This window comes from Coregonus lavaretus (genome assembly GCF_964263955.1).
Source record: "Coregonus lavaretus genome assembly, chromosome: 12".
In the NCBI taxonomy this organism is placed as follows: domain Eukaryota; kingdom Metazoa; phylum Chordata; class Actinopteri; order Salmoniformes; family Salmonidae; genus Coregonus; species Coregonus lavaretus.
Window position 1 is genome coordinate 47,384,249 of NC_139999.1, and position 22,446 is coordinate 47,406,694.

Here is a 22,446-nt window from a genome sequence, read left to right on the forward strand (position 1 = left end):
GCAATTGTGCAGCATGCACTGCAAATATGTAAATTGTTTCTAGGAGGTTCCGACTTTCTGAGTTGTCTTGAAAGCACCATCAGTAGGCCTATGTCAGTGTCAGTGTGTGGGGAAGTGTGTTTCAGATTAATAAAATGTTTTTCTTTTATTGTAACTTTAAATGTTTCAACATCCATACATGCCTGTGTGCGTGCGTGCGTGTGTTTGCTTACAGTGATTTCCTCAGTCAGTGCCTGTTAATCATTTGTTAAGGGGGGTATAAAAAAACTGAATGTCTTTTAAGGACTGTCTCATTGTCAGCAGGAGAGTTTAAGGGTCAGTGTTAGGTTCCCTCTCCCTGTGTATAAGCTGCTGGGAAAGAGTCTTGTGGGTAAGTTAAGTCAGTGATGACATGTCACATTCCTTCTCTGTGTCATTATAGAGAATGCATTTATAATCAGAGCCTTGAAAATTGCATGGGCATTTTAGAGTCTGTATTTGTTTTCAGTTTGATTTCCTATTGGTTAACCTTTGACCATGGCTTTGATTGTGTTTGGTTGTTAACACTGGCACAAGTGGTTTAGTAGAGGGTAGAGTATTCATCTAATTATCTCCATGAATGTAGTTCAGGTTGTTTGGTCTCTGAATAATCTTGTTTTCGGGAAGTGTCTTTGTCTGTAAAGCGAGTGAGTTTATCAGGAGAAATATCAAGTGTTAATTTGGTTGTAGCATATTGGACTACACCAGAGGTTGTTTACAACCTGTACTATACAGTCCTTGATCAAATACATAATGTTTGTTAAAAACTTTCAAGTACTTGAGATGAGTGTGATTTAGCATGCCCGGTACAATCAAACCAATGGAATGTGAACTGGAACATTTACCAGCAATATCTTTTGGTTTAAAGGGGGGCTATACTCACCGATTCCGCCTGGGTTTTTCTGCTGCTCATTAAGAAAAAACTAGATTTGCGTCATGGGGGTGTGGTTCGATGTGGGTGTGTTATGTTCGCTATGTTGTACCCTGGCAGTTATTGTTGTTTGTCCCTCTTGAGTCATTGTAGCAACATTTCTCCCTCAAAATAGTCAGAATTAAGCTAAGATAAATCAAGAAATCTGTCATTAATATAGACCTTTTTGCAGAGGTCTTAGTTGCACAATTGTACATCTAGCTAAGGTGTTTGGTGGAGTATTTCTCAAGTTAAAATATGTGCATGAAAGGTCAATGCGCTGCAGAGAGTATCGAGTCAGCTGTTGCTGCGCTCAGGACTGATTTCTGAGAACATGTCTACAACTTCATTAGCAGGCTGTCAAACTATCCTAAATGAAGCACAAGCTACATGCTGTTTATCAGTGCCCAAAATAAGTTCCATCTCTGTGTTTGTCAATTAAGCTAGCTAGTAGCTAGCAGGCACATCTAGCAGGCAGGCCACATTAGCTAAATCAGCTTATCAAGTCACTGGTAACTGGTATGCTTCGGTGCCGTTTTGTTTTTACAACTTTCTCACTATTACCGGAGTATGCGTCTGTCTGGCAGTGTTTCATAGTGAATCATGTTACAAAACAGGTCCAGTTTAATATCTTTCGGAGTTTTCTCTGGTTTTGTAGAAACACCTGCATCTAGACACAGACATTTATTTGAGCTTTTTTCCCGAATCGCCAAGAGCAGTTTAGTTAAAAAATCAATGGCAGCGTTTTGTATAAGCTACCCTGTAACGTTGAGTATGGAAACATAGTTATCACATATCTCATGTAACACACTGTAGATCAATTCCAGGATCATGGTTATTGTTTCAGTCACAGAATCACAAAATGATCTGTGTAGATGTACCGGATGGCTAAGCTAGTATCATGTGGTGGTCACCTTCCCAGGGACCTGAAGTGAGCCATGGTTTGTATCGGACAAGAGGTTATGTTTGTGTATTTGTGAGTATGTTGTGCTTTTGCAAGTGTCATATTGAATCTCTGAGCTGCTTGGCCATACATCTAACCTGTCTTTCTGGGTGTGAATTCAATTTCCAGCTTCTTATCCCACTGCTGACCTTTCAGACCTCCAACAGGGAGTCACCAAGCTACCATCGAGGAATGGGATAAGCCCCATGCCTTGAGCTCTGCAATATTGGAAAAGTGCCTTTGTTACCAACAAAACAGATTGCTTATAAATTATCCTCTTGCATTTTGTGGCTTGGTGTGATACAGTCTCTGTGCCTTATTACTTTTTGGTAACACTGTATTTAAAGGTACACATGTGAGCCACTAATTGGGAGTTTATCAGTGTGTATATCAGTAGCTAACAAGCCCTTTATTATATTTTATAAGGCATATTAGGCATTCATTAAGTGTTTTCTTACTTAAGTGTTACTGGCCTTTCCTTAACCTCATTATTAGCCATAATAAAGGCATATTAATAATAAAGAACAAGAAACAGACTCTTAGTATGCTGTTCAGATGTTATCTTATTCTTACTTGCAGAAATATTGTTCAGAAATGACCTCATTGGACAGAAAGGGACTCACCTCCCCACACCCATGATCCAAAGCATATGTGTGCCTGAAACAAAGGATTTGTGTAGATTCATGACATCAGAAATTGATTAATAATCATTCATACTGCCAACATCATACAGCCAACATTCATTCAAATATGTGGGTGTGTGGTTTGCATACAGTTTTTTTTGTGAAACCATTACTGAATGTTCCAGTTTATGTTCTGTTGTGTGATGCCAATAACAACTGGGTGTGTACACCATATAAATAGAATGAGTAGAACGGGTGTCCCCATTGAAGTCAATGATGGCATAATGAGTGGACTGGCAGCCATTGCGAGTGTACCCATAGGAGCAAAGCAGGAAGCAAAAACTAGGTAGAAAATATATCGGTTAGGACAACATAATAATTCCATGCAGCAGCGTTTGAAAATAAACAAATTCATTGGGCCAGCGCCTTTGCTGATTCTACAGGATTAGCGTTGAAAACGTGACCAGCGATCAGGACATCAAGCGATAAAGTGTCTGTAGATCTTCTTTTTTTTTTTGTTGAATAGAATGACAGTAAAACAGTTACAGTGAGGGGAAAAAAGTATTTGATCCCCTGCTGATTTTGTACGTTTGCCCACTGACAAATAAATGATCAGTCTATCATTTTAATGGTAGGTTTATTTGAACAGTGAGAGACAGAATAACAACAACAAAATCCAGAAAAACACATGTAACATTTTATAAATTGATTTGCATTTTAATGAGGGAAATAAGTATTTGACCCCCTCTCAATCAGAAAGATTTCTGGCTCCCAGGTGTCTTTTTATACAGGTAACGAGCTGAGATTAGGAGCACACTCTTAAAGGGAGTGCTCCTAATCTCAGTTTGTTACCTGTATAAAAGACACCTGTTCACAGAAGCAATCAATCAGTCAATCAGATTCCACACTCTCCACCATGGCCAAGACCAAAGAGCTCTCCAAGGATGTCAGGGACAAGATTGTAGACCTACACAAGGCTGGAATGGGCTACAAGACCATCACCAAGCAGCTTGGTGAGAAGGTGACAACAGTTGGTGCGATTATTCGCAAATGGAAGAAACACAAAAGAACTGTCAATCTCCCTCGGCCTGGGACTCCATGCAAGATCTCACCTCGTGGAGTTGCAATGATCATGAGAACGGTGAGGAATCAGCCCAGAACTACACGGGAGGATCTTGTCAATGATCTCAAGGTAACTGGGACCATAGTCACCAAAAAAACAATTGGTAACACACTACGCAGTGAAGGACTGAAATCCTGCAGCGCTCGCAAGGTCCCCCTGCTCAAGAAAGCACACATACATGCCCGTCTGAAGTTTGCCAATGAACATCTGAATGATTCAGAGGAGAACTGGGTGAAAGTGTTGTGGTCAGATGAGACCAAAATGGAGCTCTTTGGCATCAACTCAACTCGCCATGTTTGGAGGAGGAGGAATGCTGCCTATGACCCCAAGAACATCATCCCCATCGACAAACATGGAGGTGGAAACATTATGCTTTGGGGGTGTTTTTCTGCTAAGGGGTCAGGACAACTTCACCGCAACAAAGGGACGATGGACGGGGCCATGTACCGTCAAATCTTGGGTAAGAACCTCCTTCCCTCAGCCAGGGCATTGAAAATAAGTTGTGGATGGGTATTCCAGCATGACAATGACCCAAAACACACGGCCAAGGCAACAAAGGAGTGGCTCAAGAAGAAGCACATTAAGGTCCTGGAGTGGCCTAGCCAGTCTCCAGACCTTAATCCCATAGAAAATCTGTGGAAGGAGCTGAAGGTTTAGTTGCCAATCAAAATGCAAATCCATTTATAACATTTTTGACATGCGTTTTTCTGGATTGTTTTGTTATTCTCTCACTGTTCAAATAAACCTACCATTAAAATGATAGACTAATCATTTCTTTGTCAGTTGGCAAACGTACCAAATCAGCAGGGGATCTACTTTTTTCCCTCACTGTATGCTATGTGTTTGCTGAGTAGTTAGCTGAAATTCACAACGATTGTGTTTATTTTCCAAGGTTAATGGCAAACTTTCTGTACCGCTAACATTCACTTCCAGTCAATTTCGCTCACATTGCTAGTCCCGTTGTTTAGAATTGTTCCGCATTCATACAAAGATTTATGAGATATTAGAATCCTCTTGTCCTAACCTGTATATTTTCGACCTAGAAGTCGCTACATGACGTCTTGCCATTGCCGCGAGGATGTCACAGCACCAGTCCCGATGTAGTTGGGCCTCTGTGCGCCTATGTAAATATTCCATAAAAAATCAGCCGTTTCCAGCTACAATAGCCATTTACAACATTAACAATGTCTACACTGTATTTCTGATCTATTTGATGTTATTTTAATGGACAAAAAAATTGCTTTTATATGGAAAACAAAGACATTTCTAAGTGACCCAAAACTTTTGAACGGTAGTGTGTATATGTATATATATATATATATATATATATATATATATATATATATATATATATATATATATATATATATATATATATATATATATATAAACAAAAACTTGGGGGATTGTAAGTGATGCAGACAATTACATGAATGGAAGTTACAATCTATCTGCAATATTAAAGCTGATCTACCCCCCAATTATTTATTCAATAAAAAAAATAAAAAATAAAGGGCGGCAGGTAGCTTAGTGGGTAAGAGCGTTGTGCCAGTAACCGAAAGGTCGCAGGTTCTAATCCCCAAGCCGACTAGGTGAAAAATCTGTCGATGTGCCCTTAAGCAAGGCACTTAACCCTAATTGCTCGTGTAAGTCGCTCTGGATAAGAGCGCCTGCTAAATGACTAAAATGTAAATGTAATAAAAAATAACTCTCTTATGCTCTGCTATTGCACGATTCTAATTTGTACATAGGTCACAAATAAAGCTATCCCCAGTAAAATTTAAGCACAGCTCCTGCACTGCTCACACCTAATCCAGTCCCCACCTGTGACTGAAAACAGAGGGAAAAAAACGTAGCTAGCTATCTAGCTACAGTGCATTCGGAAAGTATTCAGACCCCTTGACTTTTTCACATTTTGTCTACACACAATACCCCATAATGACAAAACAAAAACAGGTTTTTAGAAATGTGTGCAAATATATATCTATAAAATAAAAAACGGCAATATTACATTTACATAAATATTCAGACCCTTTACTCAGTACTTTGTTGAAGCACCTTTGGCAGCGATTACAGCCTCAATTCTTCTTGGGTATGATGCTACATGCTTGGCACACCTGTATTTGGGAGTTTCTCCCAATCTTCTCTGCAGATCCTCTCAAGCTCTGTCAGGTTGGATGGGGAGCGTCGCTGCACAGTTATTTTCAGGTCTCTCCAGAGATGTTCGATTGGGTTCAAGTCCCGGCTCTGGCTGGGCCACTCAAGGACATTCAGAGACTTGTCCCAAAGCAACTACTGCATTGTCTTGGCTGTGTGCTTAGGGTCGTTGTCCTGTTGAAAGGTGAACCTTCGCCCCAGTCTGAGTTCCTGAGTGCTCTGGAGCAGGTTTTCATCAAGGATCTCTCTGTACTTTGCTCCGTTCATCTTTCCTCAATCCTAACTAGTCTTCCAGTCCCTCCGCTGAAAAACATCCCCACAGCATGATGCTGCCACCACCATGCTTCACAGTAGGTGTGGTGCCAGGTGTCCTTCAGATGTGATGCTTGGCATTCAGGCCAAACAGTTACATCTTGGTTTCATCAGACCAGAGAATCATGTTTCTCATGGTCTGAGAGATGGTTGTCCTTCTGGAAGGTTCTCCCATTTCCACTTAGGAACTCTGGAGCTCTGTCAGAGTGAACATTGGGTTCTTGGTCACCTCCCTGACCAAGGCCCTTCTCCCCTGATTGCTCAGTTTGGCCGGGCCAGCTCTAGGAAGAGTCTTGGTGGTTCCTGTAATGTATACGCTGGGAGATAGGAAGCAGGTGCAGAATGTGAGTTTAATAATAAGAATCATGAAGATAAACAAGGCAGGAGAAGCGTACAGAACGTGAACAAAAACAATACTGCCTGATGACTTAGGCTACAGAGGGCTAAATAAAGGGAGATGATGAAGTCCAGGTGTGCGTAATGACGATTGCCAGGGCCGGTGGTTAGTAGACCGGCGATGTCGAGCACCGGAGTGGGGGAGCGGGAATAGGCGTGACAGTGGAGCTGCAGGGGACGGCCGCGAGGGTGAAGGGCGTGCCGGTCTGGACGTCGGAGATGGAAATCCCGGACGGTGTTGGGGTCCAGGATGTAGGCCACCGGAACCCATCAGCGCCCCTGTGGACCGTGCCCCTCCCAGTCCACCAGGTACTGGAGCCGACCTCCACGACGTCGGGAGTCCAGGAGGGCCCTGACAGCATAGGAGGGGTCCCATCAATGTCCAGGAGAGGCAGAGGGGTGCCGTGGGTGACGACACCAGCCAGGAGACCAGGAACCATTGGCCTGAAGAGGCAAACATGAAAAGAGGGTGAGATCCGGTAGTTGATGGGGAGTTGTAATCGGTATGTTACCTCATTGACCCTCCGGAGGACTTTGAAAGGTCCCATAAACCGGGGGCTCAGCTCCCGGCAGGGCAGGCAGAGTGGGAGATTCCTGGTGGAGAGCCAGACACGATCACCAGGATGGAACACGGGAGCCTCACTGCAGTGGCGGTCCCCCTGCTCCTTCTGGCGGCGGACGACGCAATGGCGCCTCACGTGGGCAACGATCCAAACCTCCTCTGCATGCCGGAACCACTCGTTCACCGCAGGGGCTTTGGTCTGGCTCGGGGTCCATGGGGCGAGGGCTGGCTGATACCCCAGGGCGCACTGGAAGGGAGTCAGCCCGGTGGAGGAGTGACGAAGTGAGTTCTGGACGTACTCCACCCAGGGAAGGAACCGGGATAGATGGCAGCATTTGCGAAAAACTGAAAGCACGAACCATCGTATTTAACCATGGCAAGGTGACAGGGAATATGGCAGAATACAAACAGAGGGGTCGTTCCCTCCGCAAGGCAATCAAACAGGAAAAATGTAAATATAGAGACAAAGTGGAGTCGCAATTAAACGGCTCAGACACGAGACGTATGTGGCAGGGTTTACAAACAATCACAGACTACAATAGGAAAACCGGCCACATCACTGACACCGACGTCTTGCTACCAAACAAGCTAAATAAGTTATTTGCCCGCTTTGAGGATAACACAGTGTCACCGACGCGGCCAGCTACCAAGGACTGTGGGCTCTTCTTCTCCGTGGCCGACGTGAGTAAGACGTTTAAGCGTGTTAACCCTCGCAAGGCTGATGGCCCAGACGGCATTCCTAGCCGCTTCCTCAGAGCATGCGCAGACCAGCTGGCTGGTGTGTTTACGGACATATTCAATCTCTCCATATCCCAGTTTGCTGTCCCCACATGCTTCAAGATGGCCACCATTGTTCCTGTTCCAAGAATGCAAAGGTAACTGAACTAAATGACTATCGCCCTGTAGCACTCACTTCTGTCATCATGAAGTGCTTTGAGAGATTAGTCAAGGTTCATTTCACCTCCACCTTACCTGTCACCCTAGACCCACTTGAATTTGCATACCGCCCCAATAGGTCCACAGAAGATGCAATCGCCATCACACTGCACACTGCCCTATCCCATCTGGACAAGAGGAATACCTATGTAAGAATGCTGTACCCTCCAAGCTCATCATCAAGCTTGAGGCCCTGGGTCTCAACCCCGCCCTGTGCAATTGGGTCCTGGACTTCCTGACGGGCCGCCCCCAGGTGGTGAAGGTAGGAAACAATATCTCCACTTTGCTGATCCTCAACACTGGGGCCCCGCAAGGGTGTGTGCTCAGCCCCCTCCTGTACTCCCTGTTCACCCATGACTGCATAGCCATGCACGCATCCAACTCAATCAGCAAGTTTGCAGATGACACAACAGTAGTAGGCTTGATTATCAACAACGATGAGACAGCCTACAGGGAGGAGGTGATGGCTCTCGGAGTGTGGTGTCAGGAAAATAACGTCTCACTCAACTTTTAAAAAACTAAGGAGATGATCGTGGACTTCAGGAAACAGCAAAGGGAGTACCCCCTATCCACATCGACGGGACAGCAGTGGAGAAGGTTAAAAGTTTTAAGTTCCTCGGCGTACATATCACTGACAAACTGAAAAGGTCCACCCACACAGACAGTGTGGTGAAGAAGGCACAGCAGCGTCTCTTCAACCTCAGGAGGCTGAAGAAATTTGGCCTGTCACTAAAACCCTCACAATCTTTTACAGATGCACAATTGAGAGCATCCTGTCGGGCTGTATCACCGCCTGGTACGGCAAATGCACCATCTACAACCGCAGGGCTCTCCAGAGGGTGGTGCGGTCTGCACAACGCATCACCGGGGGCAAACTACCTGCCCTCCAGGACACCTAGAGCACCCGATGTCACATGAAGGCCAAAAAGATCATCAAGAACAACTACCACCCGAACCACTGCCTGTTCACCGCGCTATCATCCAGAATGCGAGGACAGTACAGGTGCATCAAAGCTGGGACCGAGAGACTGAAAAACAGCTTCTATCTCAAGGCCATCAGACTCTTAAACAGCCATCACTAGCACAGAGAGGCTGCTGCCTACATACAGACTTGAAAATCACTGGCCACTTTAATAAATGGAACACTAGTCACTTTAATAGTGCCACTTTAATGTTTACATATCTTGCATTACCCATCTCATTTGTATATACTGTATTCTATACTATCTATTGCATCTTAGACTATGCCACTCTGATAATGATAATGACATTGCTCATCCATATATTTATATATTATTTTTCCATTCCTTTACTTAGATTTGTGTGTATTAGGTTTTTGTTGTGGAACTGTTAGATATTACTTGCTAGATATTGCTGCACTGTCGGAACTAGAAGCACAAGCATTTCGCTACACTCGCAATAACATCTGCTAACAATGTGTATGTGACAATACATTTGATTTGATTTGATTTGACAGGAGATGCATACAGAACGTGAACAAAAAACAGTACTACCTGATGACTTAGGCTACAGAGGGATAAATAAAGGGAGAGTAATCAGGGTGATGATGAAGTCCAGGTGTGCGTAATGATGATTGCCAGGGCTGGTGGTTAGTAGACCGGCAACGTCGAGAGCCGGAGTGGGGGAGCGGGAGTAGAAGTGACAGTTCCAAACATCTTCCATTTAAGAATGATAGATGCCACTGTGTTCTTGGGGACCTTCTATGTTGCAGAAATGTTTTGGTACCCTTCCCCGGATCTGTGCCTCGGTACAATCCTGTCTCGGAGCTCTACAGACAATTCCTTCGACCTCATGGCTTGGTTTTTGCTCTGACATGCACTGTCAACTGTGGGACCTTATATAGACAAGTATGTGCCTTTCCAAATCATGTTGTTAAAACATCTCAAGGATGATCAATGGAAACAGGATGCACCTGAGCTCAATTTAGTAAATTATGTAAATAAGGTATTTCTGTTTTTCATTTTTTATAAATTAGCAAACATTTATGAAAACCTGTTTTTGCTTTGTCATTATGGGTAACATGTGTAGATTGATGAGGAAAAAATGTAATTTAATCCAATTTAGAATAAGGCTGTAACGTAACAAAATGTGGAAAAAGTCAAGGGGTCTGAATACTTTCCGAATGTACTGTACATGACATAAAATGCTGTGTAAAATAGCTAAAAGGCTATAAAGTAACATTAACTATAAAGCAATCAGTCACTAGTGGAAACATTGCAATTAAGTTACGTTATATTTTTTATGTATTTTATATCAGACAATCTGGTAGTAAGGTTGCTAGCTAGCACTCCTAGCAGCTTATGCTAACTAGCTAGCTGGCTAGCATCTACTGCTAGTGAAGTTGCCAGCTAGCAAGTTAGCATAAACTAGTGCTAACTGGGCTATTCATTGTCTAAATGACTGGTAGAAATACATTCATAACCATAAAGGGGTAACTAGCCCCCAGGGGGCAGTTACCCCCTAGTAAGGGGAGGTGAGTTGCCCCCAACACACTCATCCAACATATTACTACTTCACTCAAAAAGTATCTACATTTTTCTCTCTAAACATATGGATTATTTATCTTAAGGCTTTCCTTCTTGTATATTTAAAAAACAGTTATACATCTAACTTAATTGGAATATATCCACAACTTTTTCAAAACGTAAAGAAATTATATCAACTTACCACTAAATTGTTTTGTTGAAAAAGTTGTGAAGATACAGAGGACCTTTTTTGTTGAGCAGGAGCAGTGGCAGCCAGGGACAATGAAATAATATATACAATTGATAAATTGGTGTAAGAAGGCAGTTCCATGAGCTCATATTTGGACCAAAATGGGCACAATGGGGGAAGCCGATCCAAAGTGTGGGTTTATTGAGGCAAAGTGAGGGCAGCCCTCACCAGATATGGGCTGCTAATACTGGGCCAATAAATACACATATAGCCTAAATACATAGCCTAAATACACATATGTCGTTCTGAAATGTTGATGGATGTGAGGAGCAGTCCAAATGGTATTTTAACAGTACACAAACCAAAAGTTACATTAGATTGTATTTGACTACAAAAATAAGTGCCTTGCAAAGGTATTCATCCCCCTTGGCGTTTTTCCTATTTTGTTGCATTACAACCTGTAATTTAAATTGATTTTTATTTGGGTTTCATGTAATGGACATACACAAAATAGTCCAAATTGGTGAAGTGAAATAAAAAATAAATAATAATAATAATAATTTAATAACGGAAAAGTGGTGCGTGCATAAGTATTCACCCCTTTGCTATGAAGACCCTAAATAAGATCTGGTGCAACCAATTACCTTCAGAAGTCACATAATTAGTTAAATTAAGTCCACTTGTGTGCAATCTAAGTGTCATTAATCAGAGAGGCAACAAAGAGACCAAAGATAACCCTGAAAGAGCTGCAAAGCTCCACAGCGGAGATTGGAGTATCTGTCCATAGGACCACTTTAAACCATACACTCCACAGAGCTGGGCTTTATGGAAGAGTGGCAAGAAAAAAGTGAGTGAGGGGGTGAATAATGATTCATGCTCAAGTCTTATTTCTTGTTTGTTTCACAATAAAACATATTTTGCATCTTCAAAGTGGTAGGCATGTTGTGTAAATCAAATGATATAAACCCCCCCAAAAATCTATTTTAATTCCAGGTTGTAAGGCAACAAAATAGGAAAAATGCCAAGGGGGGTGAATACTTTCGCAAGCCACTGTATATGCAAATATATATGTCCAATAGAAGCCTATGCTTTTTAAAGAATACAATTGAGGGGCTGATTCCTAATTAGATACGCCATGCATCTAACTCAGAACTCCTGAGCCAGTTAACATGCCTACCATTGGCTGTCATTCCCTCTATGTTCAATGTAGGTCGGAGTCACTACAGAGTAACCGAGTGGCGCAGCAGTCTAAGGCACTGCATCTCAGTGCTTGAGCCGTCATTACAGACACGCTGCTTCGATTCCAGGCTGTATTGCAACCAGCCGTGATTGGGAGTCCCATATCGCGGCGCATAATTGGTCCAGCATCGTCCGGGTTTGGCCGGTGTAGGCCGTTATTGTAAATAAGAGTTTGTTTTTAACTGACTTGCCTAGTTAAATAAAGCGAGTTGGATTTAGAGTTGTCGTAAACGTGCAAGGCTGTCTAGCAGCGTGGGTGTAAAGACAGGTGTGGGTGCGCATCAAAAACCAATGTCCACAAGATGCCAGCCTTTTAGTTTACAGGGAAGTGATAGGAAGCAGAATTGGAGGCTTACACCTCCCATGTAAAATTCATGAATGAATTCCACCTCTAGTCTGGCAGGAACTATGAGAAGTGCAATATAATGTCAACCACCAGATGGCAGACTGACTTTACCTCTCTTTCTTCATCCATAACCTGTCAACCACAGAGTAGCCAAGGCCTGTGTGTTTCAGTTGGTTCTTTTTTAGAACCGTGTTATACAGTCTAGGTCCCTCAAACTCATCTCTGGACCTCAAAGCTATTTCCACTGCTTTTTTTCTTTCTTCCCCTCTAACCAGGGACTGATTTAGACCTAGCACATAAAAATAAAAAAAAGGCCTTTGATCTCGTAGGGAAAGAGTTATCAAAAATGGCTTCTTGACATTTCCAGGCCAAGGGAAGCACAATATTATTTCTCCAGCCCATGCTGTGAGCAATCATGTCTGAGTTAGTATCCAGTAGAGTTTATTTTTGTTCCTGTTGCACATACTAACCATTTATTTTAGAAGGAAATGGATTCAATTGTACATGCTCACAGATCAAGAAAAGTGTTTTATCTTCACCTGGAAACTTCCTGGTTTGACTGAATAGAAACTTCTTGGACCTATTGTTGCACTCATCCACCTCATGATCTGCATTTTATACAGAGTTAGTGTGTTTAGGGTCGTAGAAGCTGATGTTTAGTTAATTTAATGTCAGCACAACAGACCCTCTTTACACACTGAGTCACAAGCTACTTCCCTAAAATCACTTCCCTTACCACACTGCTTGTCTCCATACATGCAGTATGTCCTCCTTTGAACAGTATGAATAATGCCACATTTGACTTCATTATCATTTCAGTGTCTTAGAACTAAAAAATGGAAATGCGAGAGCAAACCGAAGATCCTGAACCAAACAACAACATCGAAAATGCTGAACCAGACCACAAGTCAACAGAAAAGGTTAGTTGGTAATTTCTGGATATTTTCAAAGGGAGTCTTACTGTATCTTCGTTTATGGCTTAGCACGTGGTGGCTTATCACCATGTGGGGATATCATTGTTTTTAAATCATTCATGTGTGAGGTTATGGGTGCTCCTGACACCAATGTGGGTCATGGTTGTACAGTGCCTTCAGAAAGTATTCACACCCCTTGACTTTTTCTATATTTTGTTGTGTTACAGCCTGAATTTTATGTGTGGGGTACAGAGATGAGGTAGTCATTTTAAAAATCACTATTATTGCACAACGAGTGAGTCAATGCAATTTAAGTGACTTGTTAAGCAAATATTTAGTCTTGAACTTATTTAGGTTTGCAATAACAAAGGGGTTGAATACTTATTGACTCAAGACATTTCAGCTTTTCATTTTCTATTAATTTGTAAAAATGTCAAAAAACAGAATTCCACTTTGACATTATGGGGTATTTATTGTGTGTAGGCCAGTGACAAAAAATGTAATTTAATCCATTTTAAATTCAGGCTGTAACACAACAAAATGTGGAAAAAGTCAAGGGGTTTGGCTACTTTCTGAAGGCACTGTATGTGTACACGTAATCTCAATGACCTATGTCATGTTACAGTACACTTTCGGATAACAAGGTTCATTCTGATTATTCTCCACCATGACCCAATTACATGTGCTAATCAGATATTGGATGTGATGTGGTGTGGGTTATCCACAATTCAGAGTGCTTCTAATAGCTGGTTACATAACCACCTATTCTAAGAAGCTATATTACCATGTGTGATCCGGATGGACCCAGACAGATATTCCTTAATGTACAATATGGCTCTATGCACACACTGACACTCAAACACATGCACACGGACACACACACACACACGCACGCGATCGTTTACGAACGAGAAGGACCAAGGCGCAGCGTGATATGCATTCATATTTATTAACGACTAAACACACGACAAAACAACAAACGAAACGTGAAGTCCAAGGTAGCATACAAACAACATACCTTACACGGAACAAGATCCCACAACTAACAGGTGCCAAAAGGCTGCCTAAGTATGGTCCCCAATCCGAGACAACGAGCTACAGCTGTCTCTGATTGGGAACCACCCCGGCCAACATAGATCTGCACATGCTAGATCTAAAACATAGAAATCAACATAGCAACACACAACATGGAAAATACACACCCTGACTCAACAAATACAAGTCCTCAGAGTCAGGGAGTGACAGTACCCCCCCCCCCCCCCCAAAGGTGCGGACTCCAACCGCACCACATAAACATAACAGGGTAGGGGCCGGGTGGGCATTCCGCCTCGGAGGCGGATCCGGCTCCGGGTGTGACCACCACTTACTCTCCACCTCCCCGTTGCGCCCCTGGACCCTGGTGTGGGAAACCCCGAACCTGGAGAGGGGCTGGCGTCTGGGTCTGGACTGGAACCGCTGACTGGAGCTGGACCTGACGACGGTGGATCGAACTGCTCTGGCTCCGGAGTGGAGCCGCTGACCGGAGCTGGATCAGGCACCGGTGGAGCGGACTGCTCTGGCTCCGGAGTGGAGCCACTGACCGGAGCTGGACTGGACCCCGGTGGAGCGGATTGCACTGGCTCCGGAGTGGAGCAGCTGACCGGTGCCGGACCAGGCACCGGTGGAACAGGCACGGGCCGTGCCGGACTGGACACACGCACCACTGGCTTGGTGCGGGGAGTAGGAACGGGCCGGACCTGGCTGATGACGCGCACCCCTGGCTTGGTGCGGGGAGCAGGAACGGGCCGGACTGGGCTGACAACGCGCACCACTGGCTTGGTGCGGGGAGCAGGAACGGGCCGTACCAGACTGGCGACGCGCACCACTGGCCTGGTGCGGGGAGCAGGAACAGGCCGGGCCGGCGACGCGCACCACTGGCTTGGTGCGAGGGACAGGCACAGGTTGGACTGGGCTGGCGACGTGCACCACTGACTTGGTGCGAGGGACAGGAACAGGTCGGACCGGGCTGGCGACGCGCACCACTGGCTTGGTGCGAGGGTCAGGAACAGGCCGGGCCGGGCTGGCGACGCGCACCACTGACTTGGTGCGAGGGACAGGAACGGGCCGAACCGTACTGGGAACACACACCACTGGCTTAGTGCGGGAAGCAGGAACGGGCCGGACCGGACTGGCGACACGCAACACTTGATTGGTGCGAGGAGCGGGACTGGGTTCCTTCATTAAACCCCGCTCCTTCTGCTGCCTAACCAGCTCCTCTCGCCGTGCCTCTACACTTTCCTTCTGCTCCCTCTGAACCAATGACCCCCCTAATTTGGTGGCCTCCTCTGCTAAACAGCTGAACCGCTCTATCGCGGCCTCCTGCTGCCTCGTCGTCCAGGGCGTGAGCCCCCCCCTAAATTTTTTGGGGGATTATCTCTCCCCCGTGATCATGGCCTCCATCCCTCTTGCCAGACTCTCGCTCATCTCCTCCCAAGTCCATCCTCTCTCCTCGTCACGCTGCTTGATCCAGGATTGGTGGGATCTTCTGTCACGATCGTTTACGAACGAGAAGGACCAAGGCGCAGCGTGATATGCATTCATGTTTATTAACGACTAAACACACGACAAAACAACAAACGAAACGTGAAGTCCAAGGTAGCATACAAACAACATACCTTACACGGAACAAGATCCCACAACTAACAGGTGCCAAAAGGCTGCCTAAGTATGGTCCCCAATCAGAGACAACGAGCTACAGCTGCCTCTGATTGGGAACCACCCCGGCCAACATAGATCTGCACATGCTAGATCTAAAACATAGAAATCAACATAGCAACACACAATACGGAAAATACACACCCTGACTCAACAAATACAAGTCCTCAGAGTCAGGGCGTGACACACATACACATGCAATGACGCCACACACTCACACTGTCACACTCTTTTACACTCTACATATACACTGCTGCTACTCTGTTTATTATCTATCCTGTTTGCCTTTTACCCCTATCTACAGTGCCTTCAGAAATTATTCATACTCTTGACTTATTCCACATTTTGTTGTTACAGCCTGAATTCAAAATTGATTTTTAAAAAGATCTCACCCATCTACACACAATACGCCATAATGACAAAGTTAAATATCTAATTTACATAAGTATTCACACCCCTGAGTCAATACTTTGTAGAAGCACCTTTAGCAGCGATTACAGCTGCGAGTCTTTCTGGGTAAGTCTGTAAGAGCTTTTAACACCTGAATTGTGCAACATTCTTTTCAAAATTGTTCAAGCTCAGTCAAATTGGTTGTTGATCATTGTTAGACAACCATCTTCAGGTCTTGCCATAGTTTTTCAAGTAGATTTAAGTCAAAACTGTAACTCGGCCACTCAGGAACATTCATTGTCTTCATGGTAAGCAACTCCAGTGTAAATCTGGCCTTGTGTTTTAGGTTATTGTCCTGCTGAAAGGTGAATTGATCTCCCAGTGTCTGGTGGAAAGCAGACTGAACCAGGTTTTCCTCTAGGATTTTTCCTGTGCTCAACTCCATTACGTTTATTTTTTATCCTGAAAAACTCCCTAGTCCTTGCAGATTACAAGCACACCCATAACATGATGCAGCTACCACTATGCTTGAAAATATGGAAAGTGGTACTCAGTAATATATTATGAGTACCACTCTGGGAATGCTGTGCCTGCCGGACCTGCTTCCCGGGGATGTAGCCGCGGGGCTATAGCGGCATGACAGCGCATCTGGCTTGACATTCTTGGGTCCCGGTCGGTATGAGAGGGAGAAGTTGAACCAGGTGAAAAGCAGGGCCCACCTAGCTTGCCTGAAATTGAGACGCTTGGCAGTGCGGAGATATTCCAAGTTATTGTGGTCTGTCCACACAATGAACGGATGTTCAGCCCCCTCCAGCCAGTGCCTCCACTCCTCCAACGCCTCTTCACCGCGAGAAGCTCATGATTCCCCACATCGTAATTCCTCTCCATGGTTTTGAGGCGATTGGAGAAGAAGGCGCAGGGATGTAACTTGAGGTCCAGGGCCGAACGCTGGGACAGGACCACCCACACTCCGACATCCGAAGCATCGGCCTCCACCACGAACTGGCGGGATGGGTCAGGATGAACCAAGATGGGAGCAGTGGTGAAACGGTGTTTGAGGTCCCGGAATGCCCGGTCAGCAGCTTGGGACCATGTGAACGGAACCTTGGGAGAGGTGAGTGTAGACGGGGGAAGCAAGGGTGCTGTAACCCCGAATAAAGTGCGATAAAAGTTGCAGAATCCCAGGAAACGTTGCAGCTGCACTCTGGACGTAGGCTGGGGCCAATCCACCACCGCTCTCACCTTCCCGGGATCCATCTGTACACTCCCTGCAGTGATGATGTAGCCCAGGAAGGGGATGGTGGAGTGATGGAATTCGCATTTCTCCACTTCACAAAAAGCTGGTTCTCCAGGAGGCGTTGGAGGACGTGTCGGACGTGGAGCACGTGTTGTTGGGTGGAGCGGGAGAAGATGAGGATGCCTTCGAGGTAGACGAAGATGAACCGGTTCAACATGTCGCGGAGAATATCATTAACCAGGGCCTGGAACACAGCTGGAGCATTGGTAAGGCCCAATGGCATGACCAGATACTCGTAGTGACTGCTGGCCGTGTTGAAGGCAGTCTTCCATTCGTCCCCCTCCCGTATCCGCACCAGGTGGTAGGCGTTCCGTAGGTCCAGCTTGGAGAACACATTGGCGTCCTGGAGCGGCTCGAAGGCTGAGGAGATGAGTGGTAGTGGGTAGCGGTTCTTCACCGTGATGTCATTGAGGCCCAGTTAGTCGATGCAGGGGCACAGGGTTTTGTCCTTCTTCTCCACAAAGAAGAATCCTGCGCCGGCAGGGGAGGCAGAAGGATGGATGAACTCGGCAGCTAGGGAGTCCTGAATGTAGGTCACATTCTAGCATTTTAGTCCAATGACTGCGGAGTAGTTAAGATGAAAATGGTGTGAGAATATCATTTTGTATTACCATTTTTTTATCCAGTTAACATGGGAGATTAGCCTTGTTTGACCATCATGATCTCACAAGCTTACAGATGTAGGATCTTAATTTGAGCCAGTTTGCTACAGCAGGAATATAATCCTGCAGCAGCGGGAAATGTGAATTATAATGTGAATTATAATTTTTGCTCTGTTTGAAATGCTCTCTTCTGTAAAACAAAAAAGCATGCAGAATATATTGACTTCAACCATTCCCTCGTCTTTGTTAGTATTTTACATTATTTGATTTTGATCTTAATTATTCAAGATCATCCCAAATATATGTACTGTTTTCTATGCCCCCGTTTTCAGGCCATTGGTGAAGATCAAGGTGCTATTTTCCCTAAATGTTTGTTTCAGTCCATATAACTACATTGTCAAACAGAACCTCTTTGGGCCGGTTCCCCAGAGACAGATTATGCCTAGTCCTGGACTAAAAAGCATGTTCAATGGCCAATTTACGTATTTTACTCCAGTGGTAGGCTTAATCTGGGTCTGGGAAACCAACCATTGGTGTTATGGACTACAGGTAGTCAAGGACATTGATATTTTTGCTCTTGCATCCAGACTCTCTGTATTGTGGTCAGTTCTACTGTGAGGGGGACAAAGATGTCTACATTCTCCTGCAGCAGTCACAGACAGTCTACAGATCACATACCAACCAGTACATGTATGCTGTCATGTGACTGTAAGTCGCTTTGGATAAAAGCGTCTGCTAAATGGCATATTATTATTATTATTATTATGTATCCTACAAACAGGTGCACGAGTGCACACATGCACACACACACACACACATACACCACAGCAGGGTGGAAAGGCTCTTGCCACATCCTGTCCTTCTGAAACTTCAGCCTATCACATTTCAGAGACTCGTTGTGTTCAGAGGGGATTGATGGAAATACTGTTGAAATAAACCTCAGATACCTCAGATACATTTAACTGAAACTATTTAACATCTTTACCAGACTATTTTAGCAAGATATGAAAACCAAAACTAAATTCACCCTCCAAAAATACCAACATGAGAAATGTATTAATGTTTCTGACTATTACAACAAGCATCTCACGAGCGATGACACCCCCCTTGTCATGCTAAATTTCCATGGAAATGTTCAGTGTCATTGTTTGTTGCTGACGTATCTGCACCTCTATTATCTCATTAAGATAATAACTACAGTAGATAGGAAAAATATTGCCTCTAATGCACACTGTGGAGAGTCATATGGAGCCACAGGAAGACTGTTTCTTATTTTTTACTTTTGGATGTTGGCAATATATACTGTAGATGTACATGAAACCTGCTTTTTATTGTGCGGTGTAGTTGTCAAAAAGGTTAAAAAGAAAGCCTGAATAAAATATTGTAATTTTGGCTCATGTAAGGAACAGGAGACATTGACCTCTCCCCAACCTCCCATCACACCAGTTGATGGACTTTCTTTGTGGTTTTCCTGTGAGCAGGCTCCTCATCTTCCTCTCTATTAAAACCATTCTCTCAGTCACAGATACCGTACTTATTATGTCGTTTGTGACAGTCTGTTTCTCTGAAAAATAGCATTATTCACCCCTGATCTGTCTCGTCATCTGTTTTTGGTCATCCTCCTTTGCTGCGAGTTATTCCCTTAACCAACAATGCAGTTTTAAGAAAAATAAGTGTTAAGTAAAAAATACCATACACCCTTCCCTAGTGGTCCCATGCAGTCTACAAAATCACACCAGAGGTATGCCTTCCCTTTGACACCAGATATATGCCACTAATTTGATTCAGCAGGTGGTTAGTGGACTGGTCAATCAGGTCACTTTAGGGGTTATTTTGTTTCGGTATATTTGGTATTGCCTTGTTATTTTACCATGACTATGTTGGTTATTTCTAAAATCCATGCAAATATTTATCTGTCAGCTGAATTTAGCAGAGCTGGTATAAGAACAATTGTCGATCAAAAACTGTAGAATGGTTTGGTCCATTTCCCACCTTGAACCTTGTGCATCTCCCATTTCACTTTCTCTTTCCTTCTGCACATGTTGGAGAAAGGTAGGTCTATGTGTTTTTCTGCTCTGCTTATTCTGTAATAACATTGTGTAAATATCACTCTATGTCCACTAAAAATAGATACAATATTGTCAACTTTATTTATGTTGGAATTCTGTTTTAGAATGTTATTTTGTACTCAAGCTTAATGGAATGTTCCCTGTAATCTTGAGCACGAGCTTCTATAGCTAGCTAGCTCTGTGTTGTTTTTAGCAATTTGCTAGCAATGCAGCTTAGCTACCTAGCATTTTAGCTACCGGTATGCTGTTTTTTCCTTTTGTAAAACAAGTATTCATTGTGTTTTCACTGGTCATGCACTGAGGGTTATTGCTTTATCCAACAGGCGTGGATGCAGTTGATAAATTGAACTGAAGGCTGTTGTTTTCCTTTTTAATAGCTACATGCTGGCAGTAAATAATATAGCTAGCTAGCTAATGTTACTCAGCTCCATCCAGACAGCTGTGTTGGTGTCATCCTTATCTACTAGCTATAACACAGAATAAAACCTGTTACACATGGTTTTATTATACATGTCCCACCTCTCTATCACAGGTTATTATTGTACTAATTATGGGGATGTTATAATTGACAGTCAATCGTTTCCTCCAATGCATAGGCCTACAACTGCCTTTACAGTGAATAAAATCAAGATCACGTTATAATCATAATATAATACTAGGCGCAAATTAATTAATAATAGTTTCAATAATGCACTGTAATGATGTAATGATGGGCAACCCCAAAGTTTGAAGTGCTGCAAATTGTGTTTTAATTTCAAAATGTAACTCATAGTCAATGGAGAATGTAGTTGACTACTTGTGCAGTAATGAACTTATTTAAACTTCTCCCTCCTCTCAGCAAGCAGCGTTTATTTTTTGATGCAACAGTCACATTAGAAACATCTGTTCCCATGTTGCAGTGAAGCAATTACTCTTTGCCTAATTATATTGCAACCACAAGCAACATTTTCACGAGAAATTAGTTCACTGTAATGAGAAAAACATTAACAGATTCTGAACCTTCTATTGGAATGTAATTTAATTCCATACACACCTAGAAAGTCTCTGTGTCAGATCCAATTGAAATATTAGCCCAAGTGCACTTGTTAGCACTCTCCTCCTTCCTCACAATGGCTCTTTGTACTACACTGTGCCTTGGTCTTGTTCAGTCACCCACAGTAGAGGCTGGTTGCCTGGGTGAATGATACAATGTATTTTAACCCTGGATCTAAATCCATTCATGCTCCTGAGATTCAGATATATTTATTCTCAAAAAGTAGATGAGTATTGTTCTTAGAGATGAAGAAGGCGTGTGAAATTCATTTGAGTTCAGTCAAAAACAGAGAGGAGCAACGATTTGATTTGCTGCAAACATTTTTCTGGGGTTTCACTTGCTGATCAGATGACTGTGAGGAACCTTTTCATTTGTATTATTCGAAGACAACTATATAACCACCAATCTATTGTACCTGTGCAATAATCAAGAGTGACTCATCCACATGCATTGTTAGGATTAGTTTTCAGTTGTTTAATCTCTATAGGGATTTAAAACATGGCTGTAAGGAGTGGGTTACCCAGAATGAATAAGCAGCCAAAAGGTTGTGATGTAGCCTAATGATACACTGATTAAATTGAGATGACAATAGAATGAAGAGCTTTAGGCTAACTGTACTATATTTAGCTATAACTGGATACATTTGTAAAAGCTGCAAAGTTTGATCATCCCTTTGGGGGGGGTGGGTACACTGCATCCTGTCACAGTGACGGTAATACAATATTCTATTCTCATACACATACAGCTGATCTGTCTACTCAACAGGCCCTAACCCTTGGCACGTTGCACATGTGCTTATTATCCATGGGTTGGCATTGACTTGACCTGGTGGTTGGTTTTAAAGCAGTAACATTCTCTCTCTAGGACATTCGGGGGAGGCCTAGATAGATCAATGGATTGTCCTTGCAAGAATATGCCTGGGTCTCACCCTGACCTTGATTGGATTGTACATGTATATGAAATGCAACTGTACAATGACATTACCTCTGAAATGGCTTAATGTGGTATGTGTGTTTTTAGCCACAGCGCATCACTGCCTGTCTGGTGAATGCAGCCTTCTTTGGTGCCCTTGGGTCATCTTATCTCTATGGCTACAACCTGTCTGTCGTCAACGCTCCTGCACAGGTGAGTCGATTTATTGTGTCACCTCAGATGTACTCCTGTAGCTAAAGGTGTCACCTAACATTGCTTTTCCCTTGTGACACC

General features: G+C 43.7%; 1 protein-coding gene across 1 annotated transcript in view; it reads left to right on the top strand.

The window, feature by feature from the left end:
• Nucleotides 1-280: 280 nt before the first annotated feature.
• slc2a9l2 (solute carrier family 2 member 9, like 2) overlaps nucleotides 281-22,446 on the top strand; it is a 265,970-nt gene continuing 243,804 nt past the window's right edge. Inside the window, exons 1-3 of the mRNA XM_084173878.1 lie at nucleotides 281-370; nucleotides 13,061-13,161; nucleotides 22,261-22,365. Of these exons, the coding sequence (XP_084030004.1) occupies nucleotides 13,078-13,161; nucleotides 22,261-22,365 (189 nt within the window). The 5' untranslated portion in view covers nucleotides 281-370; nucleotides 13,061-13,077. The remainder of the gene's footprint in view (nucleotides 371-13,060; nucleotides 13,162-22,260; nucleotides 22,366-22,446) is intronic.